Here is a 26,140-nt window from a genome sequence, read left to right on the forward strand (position 1 = left end):
ACATTGATTAATAGGTCAGGTTTGGCAGTGCATTCATAAGACAAACTTATTGGCATTGCGAATGCTCGTTTTTAACAGTAGAGCCTTAGGGCCAGATGTATCAAAGGGTTTTGCCCATTCTGTGTCTATGGGGAAATGTGTTGATGCATATGGCCCTTAATCTTCTGTGACTTGTGTTATGGCTAGCTGAGGTTTAATCTCACACTCGGCCCAAAATACTTTTTCCAATAAAAATCTCCACCCGAGTTGCCTTTTTTAATAAATATAAAAATTGTGAGTACTAAATTTACAGTGATCTATAGTGTTTTTCGAGGAAAGTCTTTCTGCATATAGCGGCTAAGCATCTCACACTACCCGGAGTCAAAAACACAAAGAAATCCTACATAATGTTAAACATTCCCTTACTGGCGTGCTGACGAGCTCTAAAATCGGATCTTTTCATCCATTATAAAAGGAACCACAAAACAGAAACATGGCTTAACACATTTTATTCAAATATCCATTTACATTCTAAGAAACATGAAAAAAGCTTGTTTGAAATTCTCTTACTGGTTGGTTTTAGCTGTAACAAATTTATCAGCCATCCATGGAATTCTAAATCATCAGCATGGACATGAGGCAGTACCTTTTAAAGCGGAAGGAAAAACTATCCCAGTGATTAAGTTGAGTTTTACTAGTAGACGGACCAAGAAGAATTTATTGTCCACCTACAAAAGATCACTGAATAACCACTTCCTGTAGCTGTTCGGTGTCATAACCGATAAGTAGTACAAAATATATTTATGGATAGCACAGCAGAATGATAGAATGACAGAAGTATCTATAAAACTGTTTTCCGTCCAAAATTCCTTCATCATTGTACACAACAACATATTGTCCAGCAAGTGATCCGAGCATACTGATGCATCGCCTGGAGTCCAAGCGAGCTTGGGAAGAGTAAAGTTGCAAACCATTAATGTTGTATGTAAACTGGAGAACGGCCTGCATTAGAAGGGCTCCTGACATTCCACATCTTGGATGGTTCCAACAGGCAAACTACCTCCGCGTAGATTCACGCTCCTCTTAGGACGCTGCCACCTGAGTCAATGGTTCTTCCAAATACTGGACCAGAGCTTGAGCCTGTCGAAACAAGAAGACAGTTTGACAGCAAGAGTTCTAATCACTTATGAGCAGTGCAGTCGTGGATAAACACCAACATCGAATAACTTGGTCTAGAAGGCTTGTTGTTGAAACATCACACATTAAGATATTAACACTCACCTATGCCTTGGAAGCTTACTTTGGCACTGAGTGATTGGCCCTACCCACAAGTAAGCAACTCCTATGTGTACTTTAGAAGGTGTATGCGCACTTTCACCTGTATAAACCAGTGTAGCTCAGGAAATTAGCAGATGGTGATATGCATATATTTGTTCAGCACAATAACACCAACAGCTAGTACTCCCTTTTATGGTTTCAAGTTGCATGAATGGTGTTGTTACTCAACTGAGTGGGTTGATGTTCAATGAGGAACACTCTAAAGATCAGAGCAGAGAGACTATTATGATAAGGGCCAGTTGTCAAGGGGACAAAGCACATTTCCTCTCATATCACTGACTACAGTTATTACAATCCAGCATTGGCATCATTAAATATTAGGCCCACATTACAACTTCCTTGCTGCCTAAGAGAAAATCTGACGCAAACTTTGGGCTTGTATTTATTCTTACATGCCTCTCCCCAAAGTAAGCACAAGTTACTCCTGCAGCAACTTTTCTCCAAATGTTCCCCTCCTTCTCCCAGAGACATGGCATGTCTTGATCACAGACCAAGGAACGGTGCAAAGAAAAATGTCCAGGAGGCGCATGGGCTCATGCCAACCCAGTGCCCTGCTTCTATGTATCCATCAGAACATACTCCAGTCATTATCTCTATCTGTTTGAAAGTTGGCATTGTGGGCTTGCTGGCTGGAACATGTTCAACTGCCAATACAAAAGTTACTATGATGACAGCATACCACAAAAAAAGATATCTCCCGGTTGGGGGTTGTCTTTATATGACTTTTGTTTACTCCGCGTGGCACCTCCCGAGTGGAAGGCTTTGGCAAATTACCATCACAAAAGAAAGATGGGACACATGCTTGAATCGTTTGCAATCACTTAATTGATTACAAGGATTTGCTCTAAGCCCCGTTGTTGTCAGAAACTTTACCCTTCATTTAAGCAGTTTAATGAGAACGGGGTCGGGTCCATATTTGGCACTATGTAACTCTAGTCAATTGTAGTCCTGTCATATTCTGCAACACCCCCCTGTGAGGGGTAACATGATGGTACTGATCTAAGATGTACTTTGGAAAAATGTAATAAAAATATGTTTGACAAAAAAAAAAAAAAGATATAAAGAGGGCGTCAGCAACGTTTTTTAATGGGGAAAAACTGCCCAAATTGAGTTTCAGCACTGGATTTCATTGTCAGACTAGTGCTTGCTAATCCATTGAGGCGACAAGAGAGGTTTGGGTCCTATCTCTGACTGGCTTGGACCACTCTCATATACCAAACACAAATAGCCAGACAGGTTGACTTATTTTCATTTGATCACACCCAGTCTGTACGTACTGGGGGATGTGCTTTTTTTATTTAAGTTTTTTAGATTCTTATTTATACTTTTTCATTTGGTTTTTTGTACGTCATCAAAAGGAACAGTTCTCAAACAATAAAGAATGCATTCAGAAAAATGATGTGCACAATATATACAAGTGTTAAATATATAACAAATCACTGATCAATTTCGAACACACCAGAAATACATTACATTACAAAAAACATAAATTCATACAATGCCTAAAAACAATTCTTGAAGTAGGCACCAGTCCTTCATATTATATACCAGAAGACAGGCGGACAACAAAGTTCGTGAATACTGCCTGCCTGTCTTACTGAGCCAGGGATTGAGATAATTGTGAGGTTGCACTACTAGAGATAGATAGAGTGGTATTATTTTTGTCCCTAGTTGCACCCTTATTCTTTAACCCAGGCTCGGTGTCAACGCGTTTCGAACCACCACTTGGTTGTGGGTTCTCCTCAGGACACGGACTGGAATTGGCCGTAACTGTGGGTGACTGTCATGGCCATTTTCATGGAAAGGGAAGCCTCACACAGGAAGGAATTTCTGAACTTCAGGTGGAGTGTCGTCTTACATAGAGATGCGTGTGCCGGGTGTTGGCTGTCGGAATCTATTCTGAAGTGTACTCAGTCCACTTCGGGTCAGTCGCTAGGTGAACTGCTGCGCATCTATGCATCCGGCTAATCCATTGAGAGCAGCGTAAGAACTCAAAAGGGCCATGGAAGTGAAAAGTAAGTGATGCTGCATCTGCTTCTGTTGCAAGCACTAAGATACTGCCTGAGGAACGAAAACAGGCAACCTTACAGCAGTCCATTGTGGAGCAGACTATGAGTATTAGAAGTATTGTAAGCCAACTTTCTAGAGGAAAAACCATCATAACTTAGATATACCAACCTGAAGAGTGCACAGCGCTCGTGCTCCGCATACGGAAATCAAGTTCCACCAGTTGAGCAGTCTCCTATATCATTCCTAAAGTGTGGGATGACCTACTGCAACACATAAGAACCCCCCTTCACTTTGTGAATTTTGCAAGAAGCTGAAGACCTGGCTTTGCGAGTAGTCCCACAAAAGCCTTACGGTTGGCTAGATTCACACCTGCTCAGTGCCAGGATACTTTCCTCGGGTGATTTACATCACATCATATCATATAATGTAACCGTAAGGTAGAATTTAAACATCCAGGCAGTGCAAAGTATTTTCTGCATCATAACAGTGTGGAATAAGGAGGAGTACAGAATATGCTACTTACCAGTATGCATCTGTTCTTGGCATAGAGGGCTGCAGAGTGGTACATTATGAATAGATTGCCATCTGGTGTAGGGCTCGGATGATTGCACTTGTTTTTCTCTTGGAGAAGTCTTTTGTAGTCACGAGGCTGGTGACTCCTCCCTTGGGTGATCGTGCGCATCGGCATCGGCTCCATCCTTAGATTGTTTTGCCATAGTAGGGTTAGATGGAGTAGTATGATAGAATACAGAAAGAGATGCCCATGTAAGTGTATCTAAATAAGATAATGTTGGAACAGACACAGGTTTCCGGGGAGATAGGGAGGGCATGTACCACTCTGCAGCCCTCCATGCCAAGATCAGATGCATACTGGTAAGTAGCATATTCCGTTCGAGGCATATGGGCTGCAGATGGTACATTATGAATAGATTACACAGCAGTTACCTCCCTAGCGGTGGTCACCAGTGTCTGTTGCAACAGTTTGAAAAAGCTTTTAATAGAGCCTGGCCTACATTTGCTTGTTGTCTTGCCTGCACGTCAACACAGTAGTGTTTTGTGAAGGTATGCGGTGTAGACCAAGTTGCTGCTTTGCATATGTCATCTAGGGGAATGTTCCCCAAGAATGCCATAGATGCCCCTAGTTTGCGTGTAGAATGAACTCTAGGGGGAACAGTTAGTGTTCTTTTTGCCTTTATGTAACATATCTGTATACACTTTACAATCCACCTGGCAATACCTGCTTTAGAGATAGGGTTGCCTTTATGTGTTGGGGAAAACGCTACAAATAGTTGTTTGGTTTTTCTGAAAGTTTGTGTTCTTTCTATGTAATATAATATTGCCCTTTTGACATCTAGTGTATGTAGGGCCCTCTCTGCTACCGTCTGTGGCTTTGGAAAAAAAGACTGGTAGTTCCACTGGCTGATTGATGTGGAATGCTGAAATTACTTTAGGCAAGAACTTTGGGTTTGTTCTAAGAACCACTTTATTCTGGTGTAGTTGTAGAAATGGTTCTTGTATTGTTAATGCCTGTAACTCACTCACTCTCCTGAGTGAGGTAATGGCTATAAGAAGGCCACCTTTCATGTAAGAAATTGTATTTCACACCTATGCATAGGTTCAAAAGGTGGCCCCATTAGTCTGGTGAGTACTATGTTGAGGTTCCAGACTGAGAAGGTGGTAGTCTTGGTGAGGCCTTCCATGAAAGCCTTAATTGCGGGTACTCTAAACAGGGATAGATGTTGCCTGTTTTGCAGGTACGCTGCTATAGCTGCAAGATGTACTCTAATGGAGGTGTAAGCAAGGTTACATTGCTGTAAGTATAGTAAGTAGCAAATAATATTTTGTGTAGATGCGTCCAGAGGGTTGTTGATGTTACTGTTACAGTATACAGCAAACCTTTTCCACTTTGCTGCATAGCAGGCTCTGATGGTGGGACGACTTGCTTGCTTAATAATTTCCATACAGTTTGGAGGTAAATTTAAGTATCCAAATTCTAAGACCTCAGGAGCCAGATCGCTAGGTTCAGTGGTTTGGGATCTGGGTGCATTATTTCTCCATGGTTCTGTGTAAGGTGAATGGGTGCAATTCTTAATTTTTGGTGTGGCACCTGTGAGAGTTGTAGGAGCGTGGTGAACCACGGCTGCCGTGCCCACGTGGGTGCTACCAGTATCATGGTCATTGAATGCTGTTGCAGTTTTCGAACCACTAATGGAATTAGTGGGAGAGGGGGAAAAGCGTATGCAAATTTGTTGGACCAATTTATCCATAATGCAATGCCCTGCGACAGGTGGTGTGGGTACCTGGATGCGAAGCTTTGGCATTTTGCGTTCGGATGAGTGGCAAAGAGATCTATCTCCGGTTGTCCCCATCTTTGGAAGAATGGCTGCAGTATTTGGCCGTGCAGTTCCCATTTGTGTATTTGTTCTGACTCTCTGTTTAAGAAGTCTGCTATCTGATTTTGAACTCCTGGAAGGTGTTCGGCTAACAGATAGATGTTTTGAGGAATGACCCATCTCCAAATTTCCTGCGCTAGTCTGGATAGTTGGAGAGAGTGTGTCCCCCCGTTTTTGAATAGAATACATCGCTGTCATGTTGTCTGTTCTGACCAGGACTGCTTTGTTGAGAATATGCATTTGAAAAGCTTTTAATGCTAGGAACACTGCTAGTAGTTCTAGATGATTTATGTGCAGTTGTTTGTGCTGTACACTCCATCTCCCTTGTACTGTGTATCTCTCCATATGAGCTCCCCATCCGGTGAGCGATGCATCCGCTGTTAGTATCACTTGTGGAATTGGTTCTAGGAACGACCGCCCTTTGGAAATGTTGGTTGTATTCCACCACTTCAGAGAGCGATGCGTGCAGTCGTCTACCAACACCAGATCTGTAATCTGACCTTGAGCCTGATTCCACTGTGTTGCTAGACATTCTTGAAGCGGACGCATTTGTAGTCTGGCATATGGGATTAACAGTATGCAAGAGGACATCATCCCTAATAACTGCATGAACACTCGAGCTGTTAATGAGTGTTGCGGTTGAAATCTTTGAATTAAGGTGAGCATTGTCTGAATCCTGACTGGATTGGAGTATACTATGGCTTTTTCTGTATGTATAGTAGCCCCTACATATTGTTGAACCTTGTTTGGTTGCAGGTGGGATTTTGTGTTCACCGTAAACCCTAGCTGGTGCAGCAGTTGAATTGTCTTTTGTGTGTTTTGAAGACATTCCTCTTGTGGCATGGCCTTTATTAGCCAGTAGTCCAAGTAAGGGAAGACTAGTATTTGCTGTCTTCTTAGGTGTGCTGCAACCACTGCTAGGCATTTTGTGAACACCCTTGGTGCTGTTGTGACTCCAAACGGAAGGACCTTGAACTCATAATATCGTCCTTCTATTACAAACCTGAGGTGTTTTCTGTGAGCTTTGTGAATTGGGATATGAAAGTAGGCGTCTTTTAGATCCAGTGTAGAAAGAAAGTCCCCTTTCTTCAGTAAAGGAAGTACCTGTTGGAGAGTGATCATGTGGAAATGTTCCGAATTTATGTATGCATTGAGAGGTCTGAGGTCTAGTATAGGCCTTAGAGATCTGTCTTTTTTGGGAATTAGAAAGTATAGAGAGTATACTCCTGTTCCTTGTTGATGTTGTGGAACCTCTTCTATCGCATGCTTTGTAGCAGTGATAGTACTTCCTGTTTTAATGATGTCAGATGATCTTGACTCATTGGACGCTGTCTGGGGGGGATGTTTGGTGGGGTAGCAGTGAGTTATAGGCAATAACCATGTTGGATAATTTGTCTCACCCACCTGTCTGATGTGATGTTTTCCCAGACAGGTAGGAACTGTGATAGGCGTCCCCCGACCGGTGTTGCATGGTCTGGGGGGAGCTGTATGAAGTCACTGTTTTGGGGTAGGAGGGTTGCGGTGGTTGTTGTTGTTTCCGCGACCTCTACCCTTGTTGTTGTTACCTCTGTAACTGCCTCTAGAATTACCTTTAGGTGATGTTGGTGTAAAAGAGGTTGATTGCTGGCTTGTGCCTGTATTCTTTGATCCGCCTCTATAGGTGGACCTACGAAATAAACCTCTCTGAGATGGCTGTTGCAATGCTCCCATTGACTTAGCCAATTCTGTGTCCTTTTTCATTTTCTCCAACGCCTCATCTGTGCTTGAGCCGAAGAGTGTTTTCCCATCAAAAGGCTGGTTCAATAAAGAAGTTTGTACCTCCTGTTTGAACCCTGAGACCCTGAGCCATGCATGTCTTCTTAACATGATACTGGTGTTTATAGATCTTGCCGCAGTGTCTGCCGCGTCTAAGGCGCACTTAATGGAAGTGTTGGTTATTATCTTCCCTTCTTGTATCAGCTGATCTGCCCATTGTTGATGTTCCTTAGGGAGATGTGTAATAAGTTTCTCTAATATTACCAAAAAACACCCTGCGATTTTTGTGGAATAAATTCCAGTTGCTGATTATTCAGCAAGTCTGTGGGGGAATGGACCGGTCACGGGTCTCAGAGGGCAACTATTTACTCTAGATCTAGTGCTAGTCTGGAGATTGTGTCACTATGTAATATACTAATAAAAATAAATGTCAAACATATGCAAAGAAAATTGATTTAAAAAAGTTTTGACACTTTATTGGATACCTCCCTTAAGGGTTACATTCTAAAATTAATAAAACACATCATTTTATAATGTCTATTTTCATATAATAAAAACAGTTAATAATTGCCCTCTGAGACCCGTGACAGGTCCATTCCCCCACAGACTTGCTGAATAATCAGCAACTGGAATTTATTCCACAAAAATCGCTGGGTGTTTTTTGGTAATATTTACTCCCCTCCCTGTGATATTTACCAGGGGATCCTTCCACTAATTTTTTACTATGAGTTTCTCTAACTCATCATAATGAGCTCTATCATAGCGTGCAAGTAGCGCTTGAGTATTTGCTATGCGCCAGTTGTTTGCTGCTTGGGATGCTACTCTCTTGCCAGAGGCATCTATTAACTTGGACTCCTTGTCAGGAGAAGGAGCTTCTCCTGTTAGTGAGTTCGCCCTCTTGCGAGCATTTGAGACTACTAACGAGTCCAGAGGTATTTGGCCCTTAATAAATACTGGGTCTTTTGGGGCTGCCTTATACTTTTTGTCAATTCTTCGGTTTAACAACCTAGCCCTCACAGGATCTTTAAATATGTCTGCTGTGTGAGTGAGGAGACCCTTAAGCATTGGTAGGGTCCCTGAAGATTTTTGTGCAGCTGGTAGTGTTTCTAAAAGGAAATCTTCTATCTGAGGTTCCGCATGTAAATCTACCTTGTGGTATTTTGCTTCCCGAATTATCATCAGGGGGAGAGGGTTTTGAGGGATACAGGTCAGGGTCATTATCATCATCTGTCACTGCATCATAATCTTCCCATGGGTCTGTGTCTTCTGTGATAGTATTGTCATCATCCCCAGGAAGGTCCCCATCCCCTGTGTCACTTTCTACATCTGTTTGAGGTGTAGATGGGCGTGGTGTAACAGGTCGAGGGATAGCTGGCAGAGTATGAGGAAGAAAAGCAGAGGGTGTGTCCATAGGCTGTGGAGAAAGGGGAGGAGTTGTATTTGTCCCCATTGTTCTCTTCTTAGGAGGAGGAGCTTTCCCCTCCAACGGTTGAGTCTTCCTCTTTTTAGGTGGTTTTGACCCCACCTTGCCAGTTTGTGGATCAATGAACAAACTCTTTTGTTTTGGATCGGTCTGTTGCTCCTGTGTCGGTACCGAAGCCTTTGGGTCCGATAGGTGCTTTTGCTTCTGTATCTCGGTGTTTTCGGCACCGAGAGTTTGCTCGAGTCCGATTTTTTCGATGTCGAGGGAGTCTTCGACGTCGAAGCATGTTTCGGTTTCGACATGGAATGTTTTGACTTCAAGCTCTCTTTGGTATGGAGCTTCGGTGTCGATGTCAATCGTTTCTCGGATCCGACATAGTGGGAGACCAAGTGTTTTGGTTTCGTTGCCGAGCCAGAAGGCGGGGCGTCGGAAACTTTTTTCGGTTGTCTGACCGGGGTCGACACCAATCGGGTCGGTTTTTTTGGCTAAGGGACGTCGTCACTCACGGTTTGATGAACGTCGACTTCTTCGACATCAGACTCGTCCGCTTCTGACCCCGACCCGTCCTCATCTTCTTTTTCCTTCTCGAAGTGTTCGACCTCGAACAGTTCTGGGATTGCCTCTGACTCCATCCTCGACATCTCGTGTCTTCGGGCTCGACGGTTTCTAATCGTCGACTTGGAGGAGAAAGCCACACAGGCTTCACAATACCTGGATTCGTGGTCAGGTGACAAACAGAGGTTGCACACCTCGTGTAGGTCCTTGTGTGGGAATTTAGCACCACATGTTGGCCATTTCTTGAATGGAGTCCTTTCCATGGACTCCGGGCTGGACTACGTCGAAATAGGCCTCCCGGTCTCGCCGACGTAGAGTTGGAAATCTTCGGTGTTGACGTCGAAGCGCGTCGAAATGGGAATGAACTCGCGCTCGTTAAACAATACCGTCGAATTGGAAAGGGAATACGCCCCGAAATATAACTTTTTTCTCAAAGCCGATCCGGAGCGCTTCGATCCTCATCCGAACCCGATGGCGGAAAAAAACAATCTAAGGATGGAGCCGATGCCCATGCGCACTATCACCCAAGGGAGGAGTCACCAGCCTCGTGACTACAAAAGACTTCTCCAAGAGAAAAACAAGTGCAATCATCTGAGCCCAACACCAGATGGCGATCTATTCATAATGTACCATCTGCAGCCCATATGCCTCGAACATTACATTTCGACTCTCAAAGAACTGATTGTTGGACTGAGTGGCAGGAATGGGCCCCTTGAAGAAACCTATTAACAACCAGTATGGTAATGCTGCCAAGAGCAAGCGGTGATGTAGGTGAACAGTAAGGGAGGTTAAGTTATTTTTGCTTAAGCCAGTATGCCTGCCACTACTGTTGATGAAGTGATCTTTAATTAGAAATATATAAGTGCTTAAAAAGAGGAGTTGTTTGCAACTGAAACAAAAAGTGATGTGTACAACTGTTTTATAGCCTAATGCTAACTAGGCCTAAATTCCATTTTTGTAAACTTAGGTGCTGGCATAATATTCATTGTGAATTTATATTTCTCATTGACATAGCATGCAGCAAAGTTTATTTTGTATGAAATGTTTCTGGAGGAAGCCTTTAGATACTTTCCAAGGCTCTTTCTGCTAAGACACTGTATTGCATTCATTCAAGAGTTTTTCTTATTGTTCATGTAACTAGTTTGTTAGGGTGAAAGGGTTGATGGATTGATACAAATAATGCTACTCTTATTTAGGGGCAAACATGTTCTCTTCTGTGCTATGATCTCCTTCGATGTCTGTGGTATGAAAAATCCAGAGACCTAGCCCCCCCACCCCACCAAAGAAGATAGATATTCAAGGTAACATAGCCGCACAGTGCTCAGTGAGGCCAGTGGTACCCTGTTAATAGACACGCAAAGCACGGACATTGAGATCACCAGAGAATTGGGGCTGAGAATGCAACATCACTTGAAGCTCAGAGAAAAAGGCATAGGCTGAAGGAGGAGCATACTGAGAACACTGCAGTCTGACAGAATAGAGATAAAGACATTGGGCATCTTGGAAAAGAGTGATGTGCGAAAGAGGTTTGATCTTCAGCAGCACAGGTAAAAAGTGTGGTTCAGTACATAAGTGGAAACTACAGATGATCAGAAATGCAGCCGGACACAGATTTAATCACTGCATTGGTGCAGTCAGGAGGTTTGAATATATCTTTATCTACGGCATTACTCAAGCTTCACTTTAGTAACTCGTGTCATTCTCCTCCAGTTGTTATTAGTGATTAAAGGAACACATTTCATGAATTTGTACACTCCAAAATGTAACACTGAGTGCTAAACCACAGGCTCAATAGGCAATCTCTTCCCATAATTCCCTGAGATTCACAGGTTGGTGGAAAAAAACCACATACTACCCTGTGCTTACTTCTGGAAATGTAAAATATGGCACACTACGAAAAAACAACCTGCTCCAAACATTATACAACGGTATGAGAAGCACAAAACAGTGGTCCTTTCGAATGCACTTTGGACAAAATGGAATGGACCTACATTGTGGTAGACAATTGACTGTCAATTTCTTCATGTTATGTTATGTTAATAGGAATTTATAGAGCGCACGGTCACCCAGAGGTTTCATTGTGCTGATCAGGCAGATGTCAAAACAGACAGGTTATGCAAGTGCTCGCTCATACATCCAGGTCTTCAGCAGCCTTCTGAACCCTAGTAGATTGTCGCTCTTCTGGATTGCTAATGGCAGAGAATTCCAGAATTTTGGGGCAAGGTGAGAAAACCTGCGCTCTCCCTGGAGTTTGAGCTTGAAGGTGGGGGTGGTCAAAAGCTGAAGATGGGCGGACCGTAGGTTGCAGAGTGGAGCGTGCCTTGCTATCAGGCAGCTGATAAATTTGGGGCTCCTGCCGTGCAGGGCTTTGAAAATGATACACCCTCACTTGAAGGCAGCACGTTGGGCAATTAAGTTTGTCCAACAAAGGTCTAGCAGATAGCCATCTGGGTTGCTTGTGAATTAACCTGGCGGCCTGATTTTGTACCATTTGGGGGCGTTTGAGTAGGCATCATAGAAGGCCGAGATAGATAGAGTTGGAGAAGTCAAGGCGAGAAAGTACCAAAGCGATCAAAACCTGTATAAGGGCTGAGTCGGTGAGCAATTTTCCTGATCTTGCGTAGCTGAAATAGGCAGGACGAGACCACTGCCCCCACTTGGTCTCTGATTGATAGGTCTGCGTTGATGATGACCCCAAGACTTTTCACAGATGAGGAGGGACCCAGTTCTGCCGGCCAGTAGTGTGGGCCCCAGGAAAGTTCACTCTTCCCAGGCAAGATTAATTCGGTCTTGCCTGGGTTAAGTTTCAGATGGTTTAGGTTAATCCAGCGCTGGATGTGAAGCATAGTGGTTTGAAATTGATGGATGGAGTCAGAGGAACTATCCAGTGTGAAGACTAGGTGGAGGTCGTCCGCATAGTTAAAAGTTGTTACCTTCATGTCTTTTAAGGAATGAATCGGGGCCGGAGGTAAAGATTAAATAGGAGTGGGGAAAGGGACAAGCCCTGTGGGACTCCGCATGAAGTCGCGATCTTAGGGGCAGTTAAAGAAGCAAGACGGACTGCTTGGGTTGGTAATTCACACCCTCTCTATTATCTGAAGGAAGACCTCCCATTACTGAAAAAGCTATTCTCCATGACTATGGAAGTGCCTTCCCAGTGTGTTCTTGTGGTTGGAGTGTTTGCCATTTATTGCAGTATTATCCTTGAACCTGTGTTTGGTACTCTTTTGTAACATGCACACACCACTTTTCTCTTGTAACACATTGTTTGCTACCTCTCACATTTTGTTTGCTTTTGATACTTGCACAAGTGCCACCATTGCCTACGTAACGTTTGTTCTTGTGCCTGAGTGTCTAGCATATATTGCAGTATTATACCTCTAATTATACTTTGTTTTCTCTTGTAACCTGCACACTTGTCACTTTTTCCTCCTGTAATGCACTGTTTGCTACCTCATGTATTTTGTTTGCACACAATTGTCACTTTTACCTCATGTAACTCAACGTCTGCTTTTGTAATTTGTTCACGTGTAATTTTCTCCTCATGTATAATTACTGTTCCTATTGTGAAGCGCTCCGACGCCTTCGGGTAAAGTCCGCGCTTTATAAAAACGCATAAATAGATAAATATCTTCTAGGAAGGATTTGATCCAGTTGTAGGCGGAGCCCTGTATGCCGGCCTGTTCGACACGGTCCAGCAGAATTTTATGGTCGACCGTGTCGAAAGCAGCCGACAAATCCAGTAGCACCAGAGCCTGAGAGCCACCCTTATCAGCATTGGCTCTCATGGTGTCCTGGATAGCCAGAATTCAGGCTTCAGTATAGTGGGCGGGCCAAAAGCCTGCCTGGTGCGACTAAGTATTCTGACTGTTCGATGAAGATGGATAGGCTCTTAGTGACATGAGCCTCTAAGATCTTGGCCAAAAAAGGAAGGAGAGAGATAGGCCGATAATTAGAGTGATTCGCAGGGTCAGCCCCGGGTTTCTTGAGTAGGGGGACCACAATTGCGTACTTAAAGGCACTATCGTGAGAGACTCATGAAGAAAGGGTAACACGCTGTGTGGTAAGACAGAAAGGGCGTCCCTCATAATATGGGGGGGGCAGCAATCGTTAGGGGAACCGGATTTGACACGAGTCAGTAATTCTGTGAAGGTCAAAGGGCAAATGATGGGGAAGTGATCCAAAGTGGAGACATTAGTTATCACGTTGTCCAAAGGTTCCCTGTGCGATGTAGTGGAAACGCTGGCTTTGATAATAGAGATCTTATCCAAGAAGAAATCATTCAGGGAGTCACATAGGTCTTGAGTGGGTGTCTGTTTAGGAAGGATCCTCTCGGAGTTGCATAGGTCATTGACTATTGAGAAGATTTCCTTCGACTTATTCTGAGCGCCTAATTTTCTGTGTGAAAAGTAGGTTTCTTTAGCTCCCGAAAATGGCAGTTTTATATTCTTTGCGGGCTAATGAGCACTGGCGTTTGTCTTCAGGGGAGTAGCGTAATCTCCATTTTCTTTCTTTTTGGCGGAGTTCAAGTTTTTGTTTTTTTTAGCTCAGCGGAGAACCATTTTTGAGCGTCAGAGTGGCGAGCGCGAGTAAATTTGGTGAGTGGGGCATGGGCATTGCAGGCCGACAGTAGCCTTGTGGAAATGTTCGCTTCCATGGAGTTAACATCAGGATTATAGGTGGGTACTGAGCTGGCCAGTGTTTCAGCGAAGGCTTGTTTGTCAAGAGCCCTCCAGTTCGTGATCACCATTCATGGTGATCACGAACTTAGGAAAATCTAGCAACATCAACATTGAGAAGTAGTCCTACAATAAAATGGGAATTTGACTCAAATTGATCTATAATGTATCTTTGCTTATAATGCAGCAGGAGAATAAGCACCATTCAAGGTAGACAACCTTGCCGCACTTAATTGCAATATCCCTTCCTAAGATATCACAATTACAGATGCCAAAGTGCCAATTCAGGTTGACCAACCCAGTTATCAATAACAAACGCCAAGGTTGGCCACCTATTTCGAAGCCTCTTGCTAAAATTGACTCCTCATTCAAAAGATTTCTCTCTGGCTTTCCCCTCTTCTGTTTTGTGGTTCAGCTTTTTTTTATCCTAGTGCCATAATGACTTCGAGTGATAGCTGCACGTTATGAATTAATAAATAAAATTGCAATGATGCAAGGCTTATGAGCAGGGAGGAAGGACAGATTAATTTTGCAGGAAGAAGTGGCACACATTCTCAAATGTGACAAAAAATAGCGGGCAACCGCAAGAAATGTATACAGAGGCGATGAGGAGGGTAATGAAAGAAAAGAAAGAAAGCCAAACTGAAGACGACAACTAAGGTTATACTGTAGTTTTTGGGGGACAGCAAGCTTGTGCTCTTGGTGTAAATTGGCAGAAAGCCTTTTGAATTCCGACACAAATATCAGATGTTCAAGTCTATGTTTAGCACTGCTCTTCCCCAGAGTTGCCCTTGCAATGAGACTGTGTTGATCAGCTTGCTTAGCCTAAAAAGTTTATGTCTTTTACAAACTGATGGCCATCTACCTGCTTTCTTGTGATCCTAGTTGCTGGCACCTGTGACCTCCCGACACCATGCGATTCTCACTGAAAGCTTGTTTGTAAAATACTAAACATATTTTTGTCTCACTTTTGCTTGGCAATACTAATTTCCCGCAAATGTTAGTGAAAGTCCTTATTGGTCATTGAGAATCGAGAAATGACCAGAATGTCTTGACAGCAGTTGAGCAAAATAAGCTATTTTTCAGATTAATTTATAAGGGCCAAATTAATTTTTCTTTTCTTAATAAACATTTTTAAGACTTCAATTGGCCTGAGCTCAGAGTTTCATTGCCAGACTTGATGAATCGGAGAAGCAAAGTGCCTGCTCTTGACCAGAGACCGGGAGCGGTGCTTGACCAGACTCACTTGACAACTCCAAGGCTTGAAGAGAAGATGAAGGTTTCCCCCCTTGGATGTAGGGGCCGCCTGGCACTGACTCACATAGTGGTACAGACAGTAGCAGTGTGTTTCAAAATTGAATGTTTAAACATTAAGAACAAATTAAAAGATCACAAATACAAATCAAGATCAGTATAGTCTTAAATTGTCATGAACATAGAAAACATCAGCAGAACTCTGATTCTAGTATGGGAACTGAAAGAGAAACAGTGAATATAAAATAATAATTTGAGGGACAGTTATGGCCAGTGCCACCCACTGTGCTGCCCCTAGTTATTTTCCACAATCACTGGTGAGAACTCAAAAATCTGAAAACATGGAAAATATGCCAGATGTTATGAATTTCCCCATGCCAGCAGGCAATGCTTGGGGTGAACCACAGGACGCACTTGCAGATAGAACTTGGTGGGCCAATGGTATGGTAGGTGAGGCACAAGCAAATGTGGCACATGTGAGCGTAGCAACTGCATTAAGCGACAGTAATACTGGAAGAAAGACTAGTCGAGCAGCTGACATGATGATACCTCACTTGCACAATAAAATGCAGGCTTGTTTCGCACTCCACTGTTCCGAAGCATCGTATCAGACGTGTCAGGCTCCCAGCCCAACTATCAACCAGGACTGTTTAAGGAAGACAACAAGGTGTGTGGCGAAAGAACCAAGAACACAGGGGCTTGAGCAAAACCCTATCTCAGGTAGTGAGGAAGATCATGACAATCCCAATGATAGTGCCTAGGTCCAACCTGTTGCTCTTTTCCTCCTGAAAGAATACCCTAGTCCCGGTGTAGGAGGCTTAGTGGTCAACCATGTCCACTGATGGCATAGTAAACAAGAGTTACCCAGTATCTTATATAATTCTCAAACAACCTGCGAAGAAAGGTAAACTGTATTTGAAAGCTATAAACATAATTGGGGTGATGTCAATCAACTATTCCACATTATTATGCTGGTTAAAGTGTAGGATCGAGTATTAGATAAAGTTATTTGGACAAGACAAGCACCTGTTACTGTAGATGCTCTGGGTGCTACCAGAGACGCAGACTGCTATTAAAGTACACCAAACATATTGACATAACAGAACAACTGCATTAAACAAAGGTGAAACTTCAGCGGGTTATCCAGACCATTTGAAAGATTTATGTCATCTATAATTTGGAGTTTCAATGTTACAGAAAAAGCGCTAGAGGCTGATGGTGCAGGAACATCTGGGCATCGTCTGCTTCGAGTGGCAGACTAAAGGTCTTTCTGAACTAGTTTGAGTTACAAATCATGGTTGCTGTATTAGAGATGGAGAAATAATCTAGAGAGTCCAAACTAATTTAGGTACAAATGCAATCCACCCAACAAACGGTCAGAGGGAGAGGCCACGGTAGAATGGAGAGACAGTGACCAAAGAGGGTGAAAGTCCAGATGGCACATGGGGCTTAAGAAGAAATCTGCTCTCCCTGTAAGTTGTCATGCTTCAATTGTGCACAGTTGCATCACTGGAAACGTATTATCACAATCTACCTCAAATCTAACACAATCAGCCTTAACAACCTTCACTCAGATGTCACTAAAATCATACCCTACATTTTTCAAGCAGCCCGAGAGGAGCAGAATGTTTGTGAATACTTTAATGCCCATAGATTAAAAAGGCCAGGCATATGATGGGTCTTTAATGGAACGCTGTCGTCATGCCTTCATTTACTTCACTATTTCCATCTGGGGAGTATATTTGATGCAGTTGGCATTTCTAACTTGCACCTCATTGTATTTTACAACTTCTGTTTAATCTAGGTCCCTTCATTGATCAACATACATTACTTCTGAGCCCCACCACACCTATAACCCTTCTAGGAATGAAGTATTGTGCAAATTAAAATGTACAGTATATACTGCACCACCAATGGAGTCTATGTGAGCGCGAGTGTCCAAAACGAGAATGCCGTTTTATCACTCTTATTTGAAAATAATGACTTCTGGGAAGTGAAAGATGATAAACCAATCATTGTTTGACGTGTTAAACCAAATTTCTTCCACCTGATGGTCAGAACTAGTGATTGATTTAGGTTGTGTATTCATAGCACAAGACCGATCTGGACCCCTTTGTCTTGTGGGGAGGATATAGTTCAATATGGTAATTATTTATTGGCTGCTTCAAGCGCACTAGAACAAGGTTGAGGCTCTCTAACTGCCCATTGGGTTAGTATAAAATGGGCTCAAGGCTTCTAACAATGGATTACAATTTGGCTTAACCATTGTCAGATCTTTAGATTTCAACATTTTAGAGGGAAGCGTCAATTGTCCACCGATCGTTAGCTACACAGAAACATCACCGTCTCCTAGTACGTTCTCTTCTGGGTGCGGCAGGGTACTGCTAACAGTGGTTTTGGGTTAAGCTAATATCAAACCATTGCAAGATTTGTTACAAAAAGATACCACCACATCTTTGCATTGGTCAAGTGAGATGTAAAGTTTTTGCGTCTTTGAAACGAGCATTGTATTCTGCACACACAGTGTTTAACAGTGTACTCTAAACCTTTCCCATTCAACTGCCCTGACAAAGAGGGGTTTGCTTTGTGGGTTCTTTTCCAGTACCTTTGTGTTAAAAAAGGAACCAATTGCCCACTACTCCTGTGCTCTTGATTCAGTCACAGCTGGAATGCCTCTGCGGATGTGCGCGGTGGCCAAGGCATCCTATCTATCTGAAGCTTTAAATCTTGTATTAGGGTCCCAACTCTTTGCACTTAGTCATCATTGCTGTTTACCACTAAAAACCCACAATTCATCCAGGTCAAACTTCGAGGAACGAAACAGAATTAATGTCTGCATATCAGAATACACTTGTCGGCAGCCATGTGTTAAAACCTGCTCGTTTTACTTCACACGTCTGTCGATGGTGAACCTCACACCACATCCTCACTACAGCCCACCCAACTAAGCTGTGTATTGATTTTACTGATACACAAGATCACAGTTTGGGAAAGGGGCATTATGTTGATGGTTTATGTTTTGGAAAAGGATGAAGGCTCCCCGGTTGCCGGCTATGCCATGTGTCCTCTTTACAATGTCCATTAAAGCCATCATTTACCAAATGTTTGATCTGCTCAATTGAAAGCTCTCACATGAGCCTTTATAATGCTTGCTAACAGAACAATATTCACCAATTCAAACTAAGTTTTCGAAGTCGCCCATGATTTTGAGCTATTTTCGATGCGAAAGATTTCTGACCTGTGCCACGAACGCCAAGAATGATACGCAAAATTCTATGCAGACTAGGCAGTGATTAATGTGACAAATAAATGTAAATGTAGCCGTACTTGTAAAGCGCACTGATACTCCTGAGTGTCCTGGCGCTGTACTCATACCGCTAGGGAACCCTTCCTGGTTTTTCCCCGTGAAATGTCCACTCCTGGGCATCCCCAGGGTGCAATCAGGCATCCCTAGTGCTGTAGGGGGCCTTTGTGGAGACTAAGCAAGCTATTGCCCAGAGTTGCAGCGTGGGACCCATGCTTAGAGTAGGCACCGAGGCGAGAAATCAGGTCCGAGGAAATATGAGCCCAAGATCCACCGAGACCAGCCAAGGCAGGAATTGAACCCTGGTCCCGGGCCAGACCTCTGCATCAGGGTCTGCCGCTCTAACCATTGAGCCAAGCTATTGCCCCTTGGATACTTTTAGCCCCAATCAATCACATACATCACTCTTTACAGCTGAGATCTATTAGCCCTAATATTTGTCACCAGTTTAGCCTACCCTTACACAACAGATTTGACATACTTCCATCTCTGGAAGATCTTGATTGACTCACTCACTCACTTACCTAGATATGTTGGGCAATGCTGGATTGGTCCTAATCATACTCTTGGCTCCACATTGACACCTACCGTGCCTAAGGAACCCAACCCTAACGATCAAAGACTTCCTGTTGCTTCACTGGATGGTCCCAGTCTTTGCTCTTTGGTGCCAATAGACAACGCGCAGTTCAAGGGAGAAGCAGCAGTTGATATTGCCGAACAGCACAACAACGAGAATGGATCTCACTTAAACACCCCTTATTCATACCCAAGTAATAGTCATGTCCACAACTCTAATATTGCTAACACTGGTTATGTACAGAGTAAGAGAGATACCCTGAGTGAATGTAGGTCTAGCCTAACTAGAATCCGGTTCTGGAACGTGGCTGGTTCAACTACAAAACGTTCTAACCCTGCCTGGTTTGAATTCATAAATAACTGACATATTATGCTTCCAAGAAACCTGGGTAGACGCTACACAGCACATCAATGGGTTGAATTATTTTTACACCAGTTGTATTCTCTAGCCACAGGAGGAAAAAGGGTTGTTTATGCACGTACCTCTCATACAGGCTGAATGTAAGAAAGGTCGACCTCGTGGTATCTAACACCTACTACCAGGTACTAATAATTATCGATTGACAATTCCCATTGCACTATTCTATTAAATTTCTGTAATAACACCCCTGCCCCGCAAATGGAAGGAGTTTTGAGGCCTCTACAGAAGGATCTGGAAAGTTCACAAGAAAAAATAAATAATTAACAAGGACCTCTATAATCTATGGGAGGGGACTTTAACACAGGCCCTTGCATACACGCCGAAGGGGGCAGTTGTGGTTTAATAATTGATGGCGAGAAAGACATCCATAATTTCTCGCACTCCCATCTTGGGGAGCAATTAAACCCGATTAAATATTCCATGGAGTTGGGATTTGCCAATGACCTCTGCTTATCACCCGTAGCGCTTAGTAGCACATTTAACAGCCGTGGGTTGTGTTCAACCATAGATTTCCTATTAATATCAAACAGACAAGCTGACAGAGTACATAATTTCAACACTCACTCTGTTGCATTTATTGATCACTTTCCTATCAGCATTACTTTAGATCTGCCGGCCAAAGACATCTGGTCATCCAACCCACACATTGTCATCAACAGATCCAATGGTTACACAATTAAATGGGTGGGTGCTGATTCACTACAGCTAACCAAGTCACTTTTAAGCTCTTGTAAATCAGACTTTTCCATCTGTCTTGATGAGACTGCCTAGGATTTAGATCTTTTAATTCTTTTCGAAAAATATCACAGGCCGTACATAGTAAATTGTTATTAGAAACGGAAAAAAAACTATAGTAAGTTGGGCTGGTTTGACTCTAAATGTAGCAAAGCGCTTGCAGCTTTAAACAAGCATTGGAAATGCAATAGGTCTCGCAGCATTAGAGTTTGTGCTTTTAGAATTGTTTATGGTTTTTTTTTAAAAATCTTTAGCATTTTTGTTTCCTGTAGGCAATGCCACATAAATACAAAATGTGTCATTTACAATACCAATAGGTCAAACTTTCCTAATGCGAGACCTATTGCATTCACCCTCAACCCCTCACCCTCACACAGTGCAATAGGTCTCGGAGCATTTGAGTTAGAGCTTTTAGATTTGTTTATGGCTTTTTTTTCTTTGTAATTCTTTAGCATTGCCTACAGGAAACAAAAATGCTAAAGATTTAAAAAAAAAACCCATAAACAATTCTAAAAGCACAAACTCTAATGCTGCGAGACCTATTGCATTTCCCTGAGTGATGCTGTGGTGGTGCGATAGATAGAGTGAGGGCAATAGATAGATAGATAAATAGATAGAGTGAGGGTGATAGATAGAGAGATAGAGATAGATAGATAGATAGAAATATATAGATAGATATAGAGAGAGAGATAGATAACTAGAGTGAGGGCGATAGATAGAGTGAGGCAAATAGATCGATATATTGATAAATAGATACAGAGTGAGGGCGATAGAGTGTGGGCAATAGATAGAGTGAGTGCGATCGATAGAGTGAGTGCGACATATAGATAGATAGAGTGAGGGCGACAGATTGATGTGTGTGGTGTGTGGTGTGTGTGTGTGTGTGTGTGTGTGGTTGTGTGTGTGCGGTGTGCGGTTGTGTGTGTGGTTGGTTTTTTGTGTGGTTGTTTTTTTTGTGTGGTTGTGTGCGTGGTGTGGTTGTGTGTGTTTGTGTGGTTATGTGTGTGTGTGCGTGGTTGTATGTGTGTGTGTGCGTGGTTGTATGTATGTGTGTGTGCGGTAGGAGAAGGATACATGTGGAAGAGAGCAGCAGATCTGCACAGAAGAAAAGAACAGGGAGTTGGAGAAGGGGGCGGGGTGGAAGAGAGCAGCAGATCAGCCCCGGGAGAAAAGAACAGGGAGTTAAAGATGGATGCAGGGTGGAAGAGAGCAGCAGATCAGCACAGGACAAGAGAACAGGGAGTTAAATAAGGATGCGGGTGGAAGAGAACAGCAGATCGGCCCAGGAGAAGAGAACTGGGAGTTAAAGAAGGAGGCAGGTGGAAGAGAGCAGCAGATCAGCACAGGAGAAGAGAAAAGGGAGTTAAAGAAGGCGGTGGGGTGGAAGAGAGCAGCAGATCAGCACAGGAGAATAGAACAGGGAGTTAAAGAAGGAGGCGGGTGGAAGATAACAGCAGATCACCACAGGAGAAGAGAACAGGGATTTGAAAAAGGGGCGGGGTAAAAGAGATCAGCAGATCAGCACGGGAGAAAAGAACAGGGAGTTAAAGAAGGATGCAGGGTGAAAGAGAGCAGCAGATCAGCACAGGAGAAGAGAACAGGGAGTTAAAGAGGAGGTGGGATGGAAGAGAGCAGCAGATCAGCACTGAGTGGTATTTGGAGTGTATGTTGCATTGAGTGCAGTGTAATTATGTTGTAAATAATGATGTGGCACTGAGTGGTATTGTGTGGAGTGTATGTTGCATTGAGGAGAGTGTAATTATATGGTGTAGTTATGTGGCACTCAGTGGTATTATATGAAGTGTATTTATGTTGCATTGAGTAGAGTAAGTATGTGGCGTGTAATTATGTGGTACTGAGTGGTATTATGTGGAGTGTATTTATGTTGCATTGAGCGCAGTGTAATTATGTGGCTTGTAATTATGTGGCACTGAGTGGTATTTGGAGTGTAAGTTGCATGGAGTGCAGTGTAATTATGTTGCAAATAATGATGTGGCACTGCGGCAGAATGGGTAATGCTGTTACACAGCTGAGCCCATGTACAGAGCCTGGGGCACAATAAGGTGGAATGAGGCACCGTAAGGAACAGTGAGGTGGAGTGAGGCGGAATGAGGCAGAGTGGGGGATGCTGTTTCACAGCTGACCTGGGTCCCTGGTCTCTGGGATGTCAGTCTTGCCAGGACGATTGCTCCATATGGACTTGGTCAAAGATGCAACATACCAAAATGTCTCTGGTTGGATACATATAAAAACTTATTGTTGATAAAACGTTCTGCACTGACGAACAGCACAGTTTCCCTGTGTTTTATTTGGGGCATGGGAAGGAGACCGGAAATTGTGAGAAGTTTGCAAACCGTGTATGGACGCTTTTTTAACAAAATATAATATAGGAAAGTGAAAGGGCGATGTTTATTTTGACTCAGACCGCGGGCGAGGCTTCTCCAGTCACTGATGCAGTTAAAACTCGCAGAGCGGAGTGGTTGAACACGAGAAAGCTCCTCATTCTTTGGCGTCCCACCTCACACGCTGCAACCCAATCCCCGGGAAGAAAAACAACAAAAGTCTGGTTACTCGAGCCTTGGGTTCCCAAGTAGTGCAAAGCAGGCCTTCTAGCGCTTCAAAGTCTAGTCAACACTAGCCATACAATTATAAAAATAATAGCAAAATTAATAGCTTTGTCATTCACAATGCCAATAGCAAATGTGACACCTATAGTATTTGTAATGCAATATGTGTTGTATTTATGTGAGACTTGGATATATTGATATTACAAATAACAATGGCTTTTTTTAAAATAATAATAATAATACTTAAATAAAAGTTGTGTAGAGAGAGAGAGTGCGAGAGAGGTGTGTAGAGAGAGAGAGAGATAGTAAGAGTACACGAGGTGTGTAGAGAGAGAGGTGTGTAGAGAAAGAGAGAGAGAGAGGTGTGTGGAGAGAGAGTTAGAGAGAGCGATGTGTAGAGAGAGAGCTTGTGCTCTCCTGGCTCCTCGGGTCGGTTTAGTGTTAACACGTAATTGACAAACCCATCGTCAAGCAGGATGCCTCTGTCTATGTTGTTGCCCACTGGCGCCTGTTGTCTGTTTCAAGCAGAAGAGCTGGAGAAGGCGGATGCACATGCTGCTAAGGGAGAAGGGAGGGGGTACCCCCATAAGAATGGCTCTGTCTGCCTTGTCCCCAGTGGCGCCAGTTGTCGGTTCCAAAGTAACACTTGCTAATTAATAATTGTAGCAGAGAAAATGAAAAAAAACGACACAGATGTGTACCAACAGAGTGTAGAACCGGTATTTCTGTAACAAAATGCACAACCACGCAAATGTTTTTCCCTTCAGTAAATACTTAATGTAATAAAAGCGCTTGTTTTTTGAAAATTACCTTGCACCTCGCAAACAGAATTCCTTAATGCACGCGCTCTATATATTGTGGAACAAGCATACTAAGCCCTGTTGAGTTTTCAAACCACATGTAATATAATTGGGCATGTATGAAAATGAACTGTGCTTCCCTTGTGTACTTGTACACAAATGTAAAGGAGTAGTGCGAAATAATTCCAGGCTGTATCCTGAAAAGCGATCTTTACAGGTTATAGGTTGAATCCCTTCAATCTTGTACGTTTGTTTCGGTACGTTTGTTTCGCTACCAAGTGAAATGTTGGTGGTTTGCATGTAAGAAGGGATAGATGTTATATTTGTCTCAAAATACGTAGCAAAATAATTAGATGTATTAATTTAGTGTAAACTTTTAAAGCTTGTAGAGATTTCCCTGCATTGGGTTCTTCATTATGCGCCGTTAGTTATTGTCACACCTCTCGGTTTTAGTAAAAAAAAAAAAAATTTCATCCACCCCAGAGACTTAATTGCAATTAAATAAAACTTCTAAATTCACCGATGCACAGAGACATACAAACGCGCAAGCACAGATGAAAAAAAAACGTGCAAACACAGACCAGGCACACCTTTGGAAACCCATCCACTTGCAGCCGTATACACTGATGTATGCAACTACACATGCATGCAGCGACCAGCACATACAAACTTACACACGCACATAAATATACACACAAAAAAAGCATGCACAAACATATAGGGCATTAGCAATTTACACACACATAAACAAGCACACATATGCAGGCACTCCTACATACCTACACATATTCACACTCAAACACACATGCATGGAGGCATGCTCCCGCACATATACACGCACACGCTCTTGTCTGTGAAGCGACTTTAATGAAACATTTATTTTAATCCTTCAAAAAATGCAACATTTTAAAGTGCTAATACGGTGGCAGCATGTGGGAATGCCCTCTGTGTGGGAGTACACATACTAAACGTGGTTAGTGGGCATGTGAAGCGTACGCTGTGTGGGAGGCGGGTTCAAATAAAGGCATGGACACATGCTCCCGCACATATATACAAACACTCTCTTGTCTGTCATGCGACTTTAATTAAAAATTTATTTTAGCCCTTTAATAAATGCAAACTTTTACATTGCTAAGACGGTGGCAGTGGGTGGGCATGTCCTCTGTGGGGGAGTACACAAAGTAAACGGGGCAGTGGGCGGGTGGAAGCGTCAGATGTGTGGGAGGTGGGTGCAACTAAAGGCACTGAGGCATGCTCACGCACATATACACTCACACGCTCTCGTCTAAAATGCGTCTTTAAATAAATGTTTATTTTAAGACTTTATAATTTTAAGACTTTAAAATATTTAAACTTTGACAGTGCTAAAACGGTGGCAGCGGGTGTAAATGGCCTCTGTCTGGATGGACGCAGGGGCAGTGGGCGGGTGGAAGCGTCCGCTGTGTGGGAGGCGGGTGCAAGTAAAGACAGGGCAGCTGGTGGAAATAAAACTGCTAAAATGAAATGGAAGAAGGGAGTAGGTGCATGCGAGATGGTAGCGTCCGCTGTGTGGGAGGCGGGTGCAAGTAAAGACAGGGGAGCTGGTGGAAATAAAACTGCTAAAAGGAAATGGAAGAAGGGAGTAGGTGCACGCGAGATGGAAGCGTCCGCGGTGTGGGAGGCGGGTGCGAGTAAAGACGAGAGCTGCTAAAAGGGAAACTGCTGAGAGGGATTGGGATAAAGGAGGGGGTACATGCGAAACAAGACGGAGGGAAGAGAGGGGAGGGGGGAGGAGAAATGCGAGAGGCCAGAGCGGGTAAAATAAACAAGACGGAGGGAAGAGAGGGGAGGGGGGAGGAGAAATGCGACACGGCGGGAAGGGGCAGGCAGGATGACTCAGGGGAGGGGGCGGAGCGGGGCAGAGCGGCATGTGGGTGTGAAGAAGCCGGGCCTTTGAAGTGAAGCTAAGCTTCACTTCAAAGGTGTCGGAGGAATGCGGGCGGCTGTGCACGCGCTTTTAAGCTCAATGCACATGCGCATTGAGCTTAAAAGTCACGGGCACTGCAAGGAATCGCCACGATTCCTTGCAAGTTAGATAAAGAGTCGATGAGCCCCTATAGTCTCGCTTGCTCGATGCGCATCGACAGGCGAGACCTAAAACCGCCCTAAAAAACCCGTGAGGGATCAGGATGCTAGAAAAATGGCTGGAGTAACGTATAGAACATCGTTTAAGGAGCAAAAAGAGGCTATAAGAACCAAACTGTGGCAGGCCCTGAAGAAACATCTGACTTAAAAGATATAAATGGCTTTTGGAAGGCCTTGAACACCCCGTTCTTGGCCCCTAAAAAAACGCCTAGTATCGAATTCACGAT

At 43.4% G+C, this 26,140-nt stretch overlaps 1 protein-coding gene across 1 annotated transcript in view; it reads right to left on the minus strand.

Annotated features, from left to right (window-relative positions):
* Positions 1-471: 471 nt before the first annotated feature.
* LAMTOR2 (late endosomal/lysosomal adaptor, MAPK and MTOR activator 2) overlaps positions 472-26,140 on the minus strand; it is a 202,111-nt gene continuing 176,442 nt past the window's right edge. Inside the window, exon 4 of the mRNA XM_078668574.1 lies at positions 472-1,119. Within this exon, the coding sequence (XP_078524700.1) occupies positions 1,063-1,119 (57 nt within the window). The 3' untranslated portion in view covers positions 472-1,062. The remainder of the gene's footprint in view (positions 1,120-26,140) is intronic.

This window comes from Lissotriton helveticus, chromosome 12 (assembly GCF_964261635.1).
Source record: "Lissotriton helveticus chromosome 12, aLisHel1.1, whole genome shotgun sequence".
In the NCBI taxonomy this organism is placed as follows: Eukaryota; Metazoa; Chordata; class Amphibia; order Caudata; family Salamandridae; genus Lissotriton; species Lissotriton helveticus.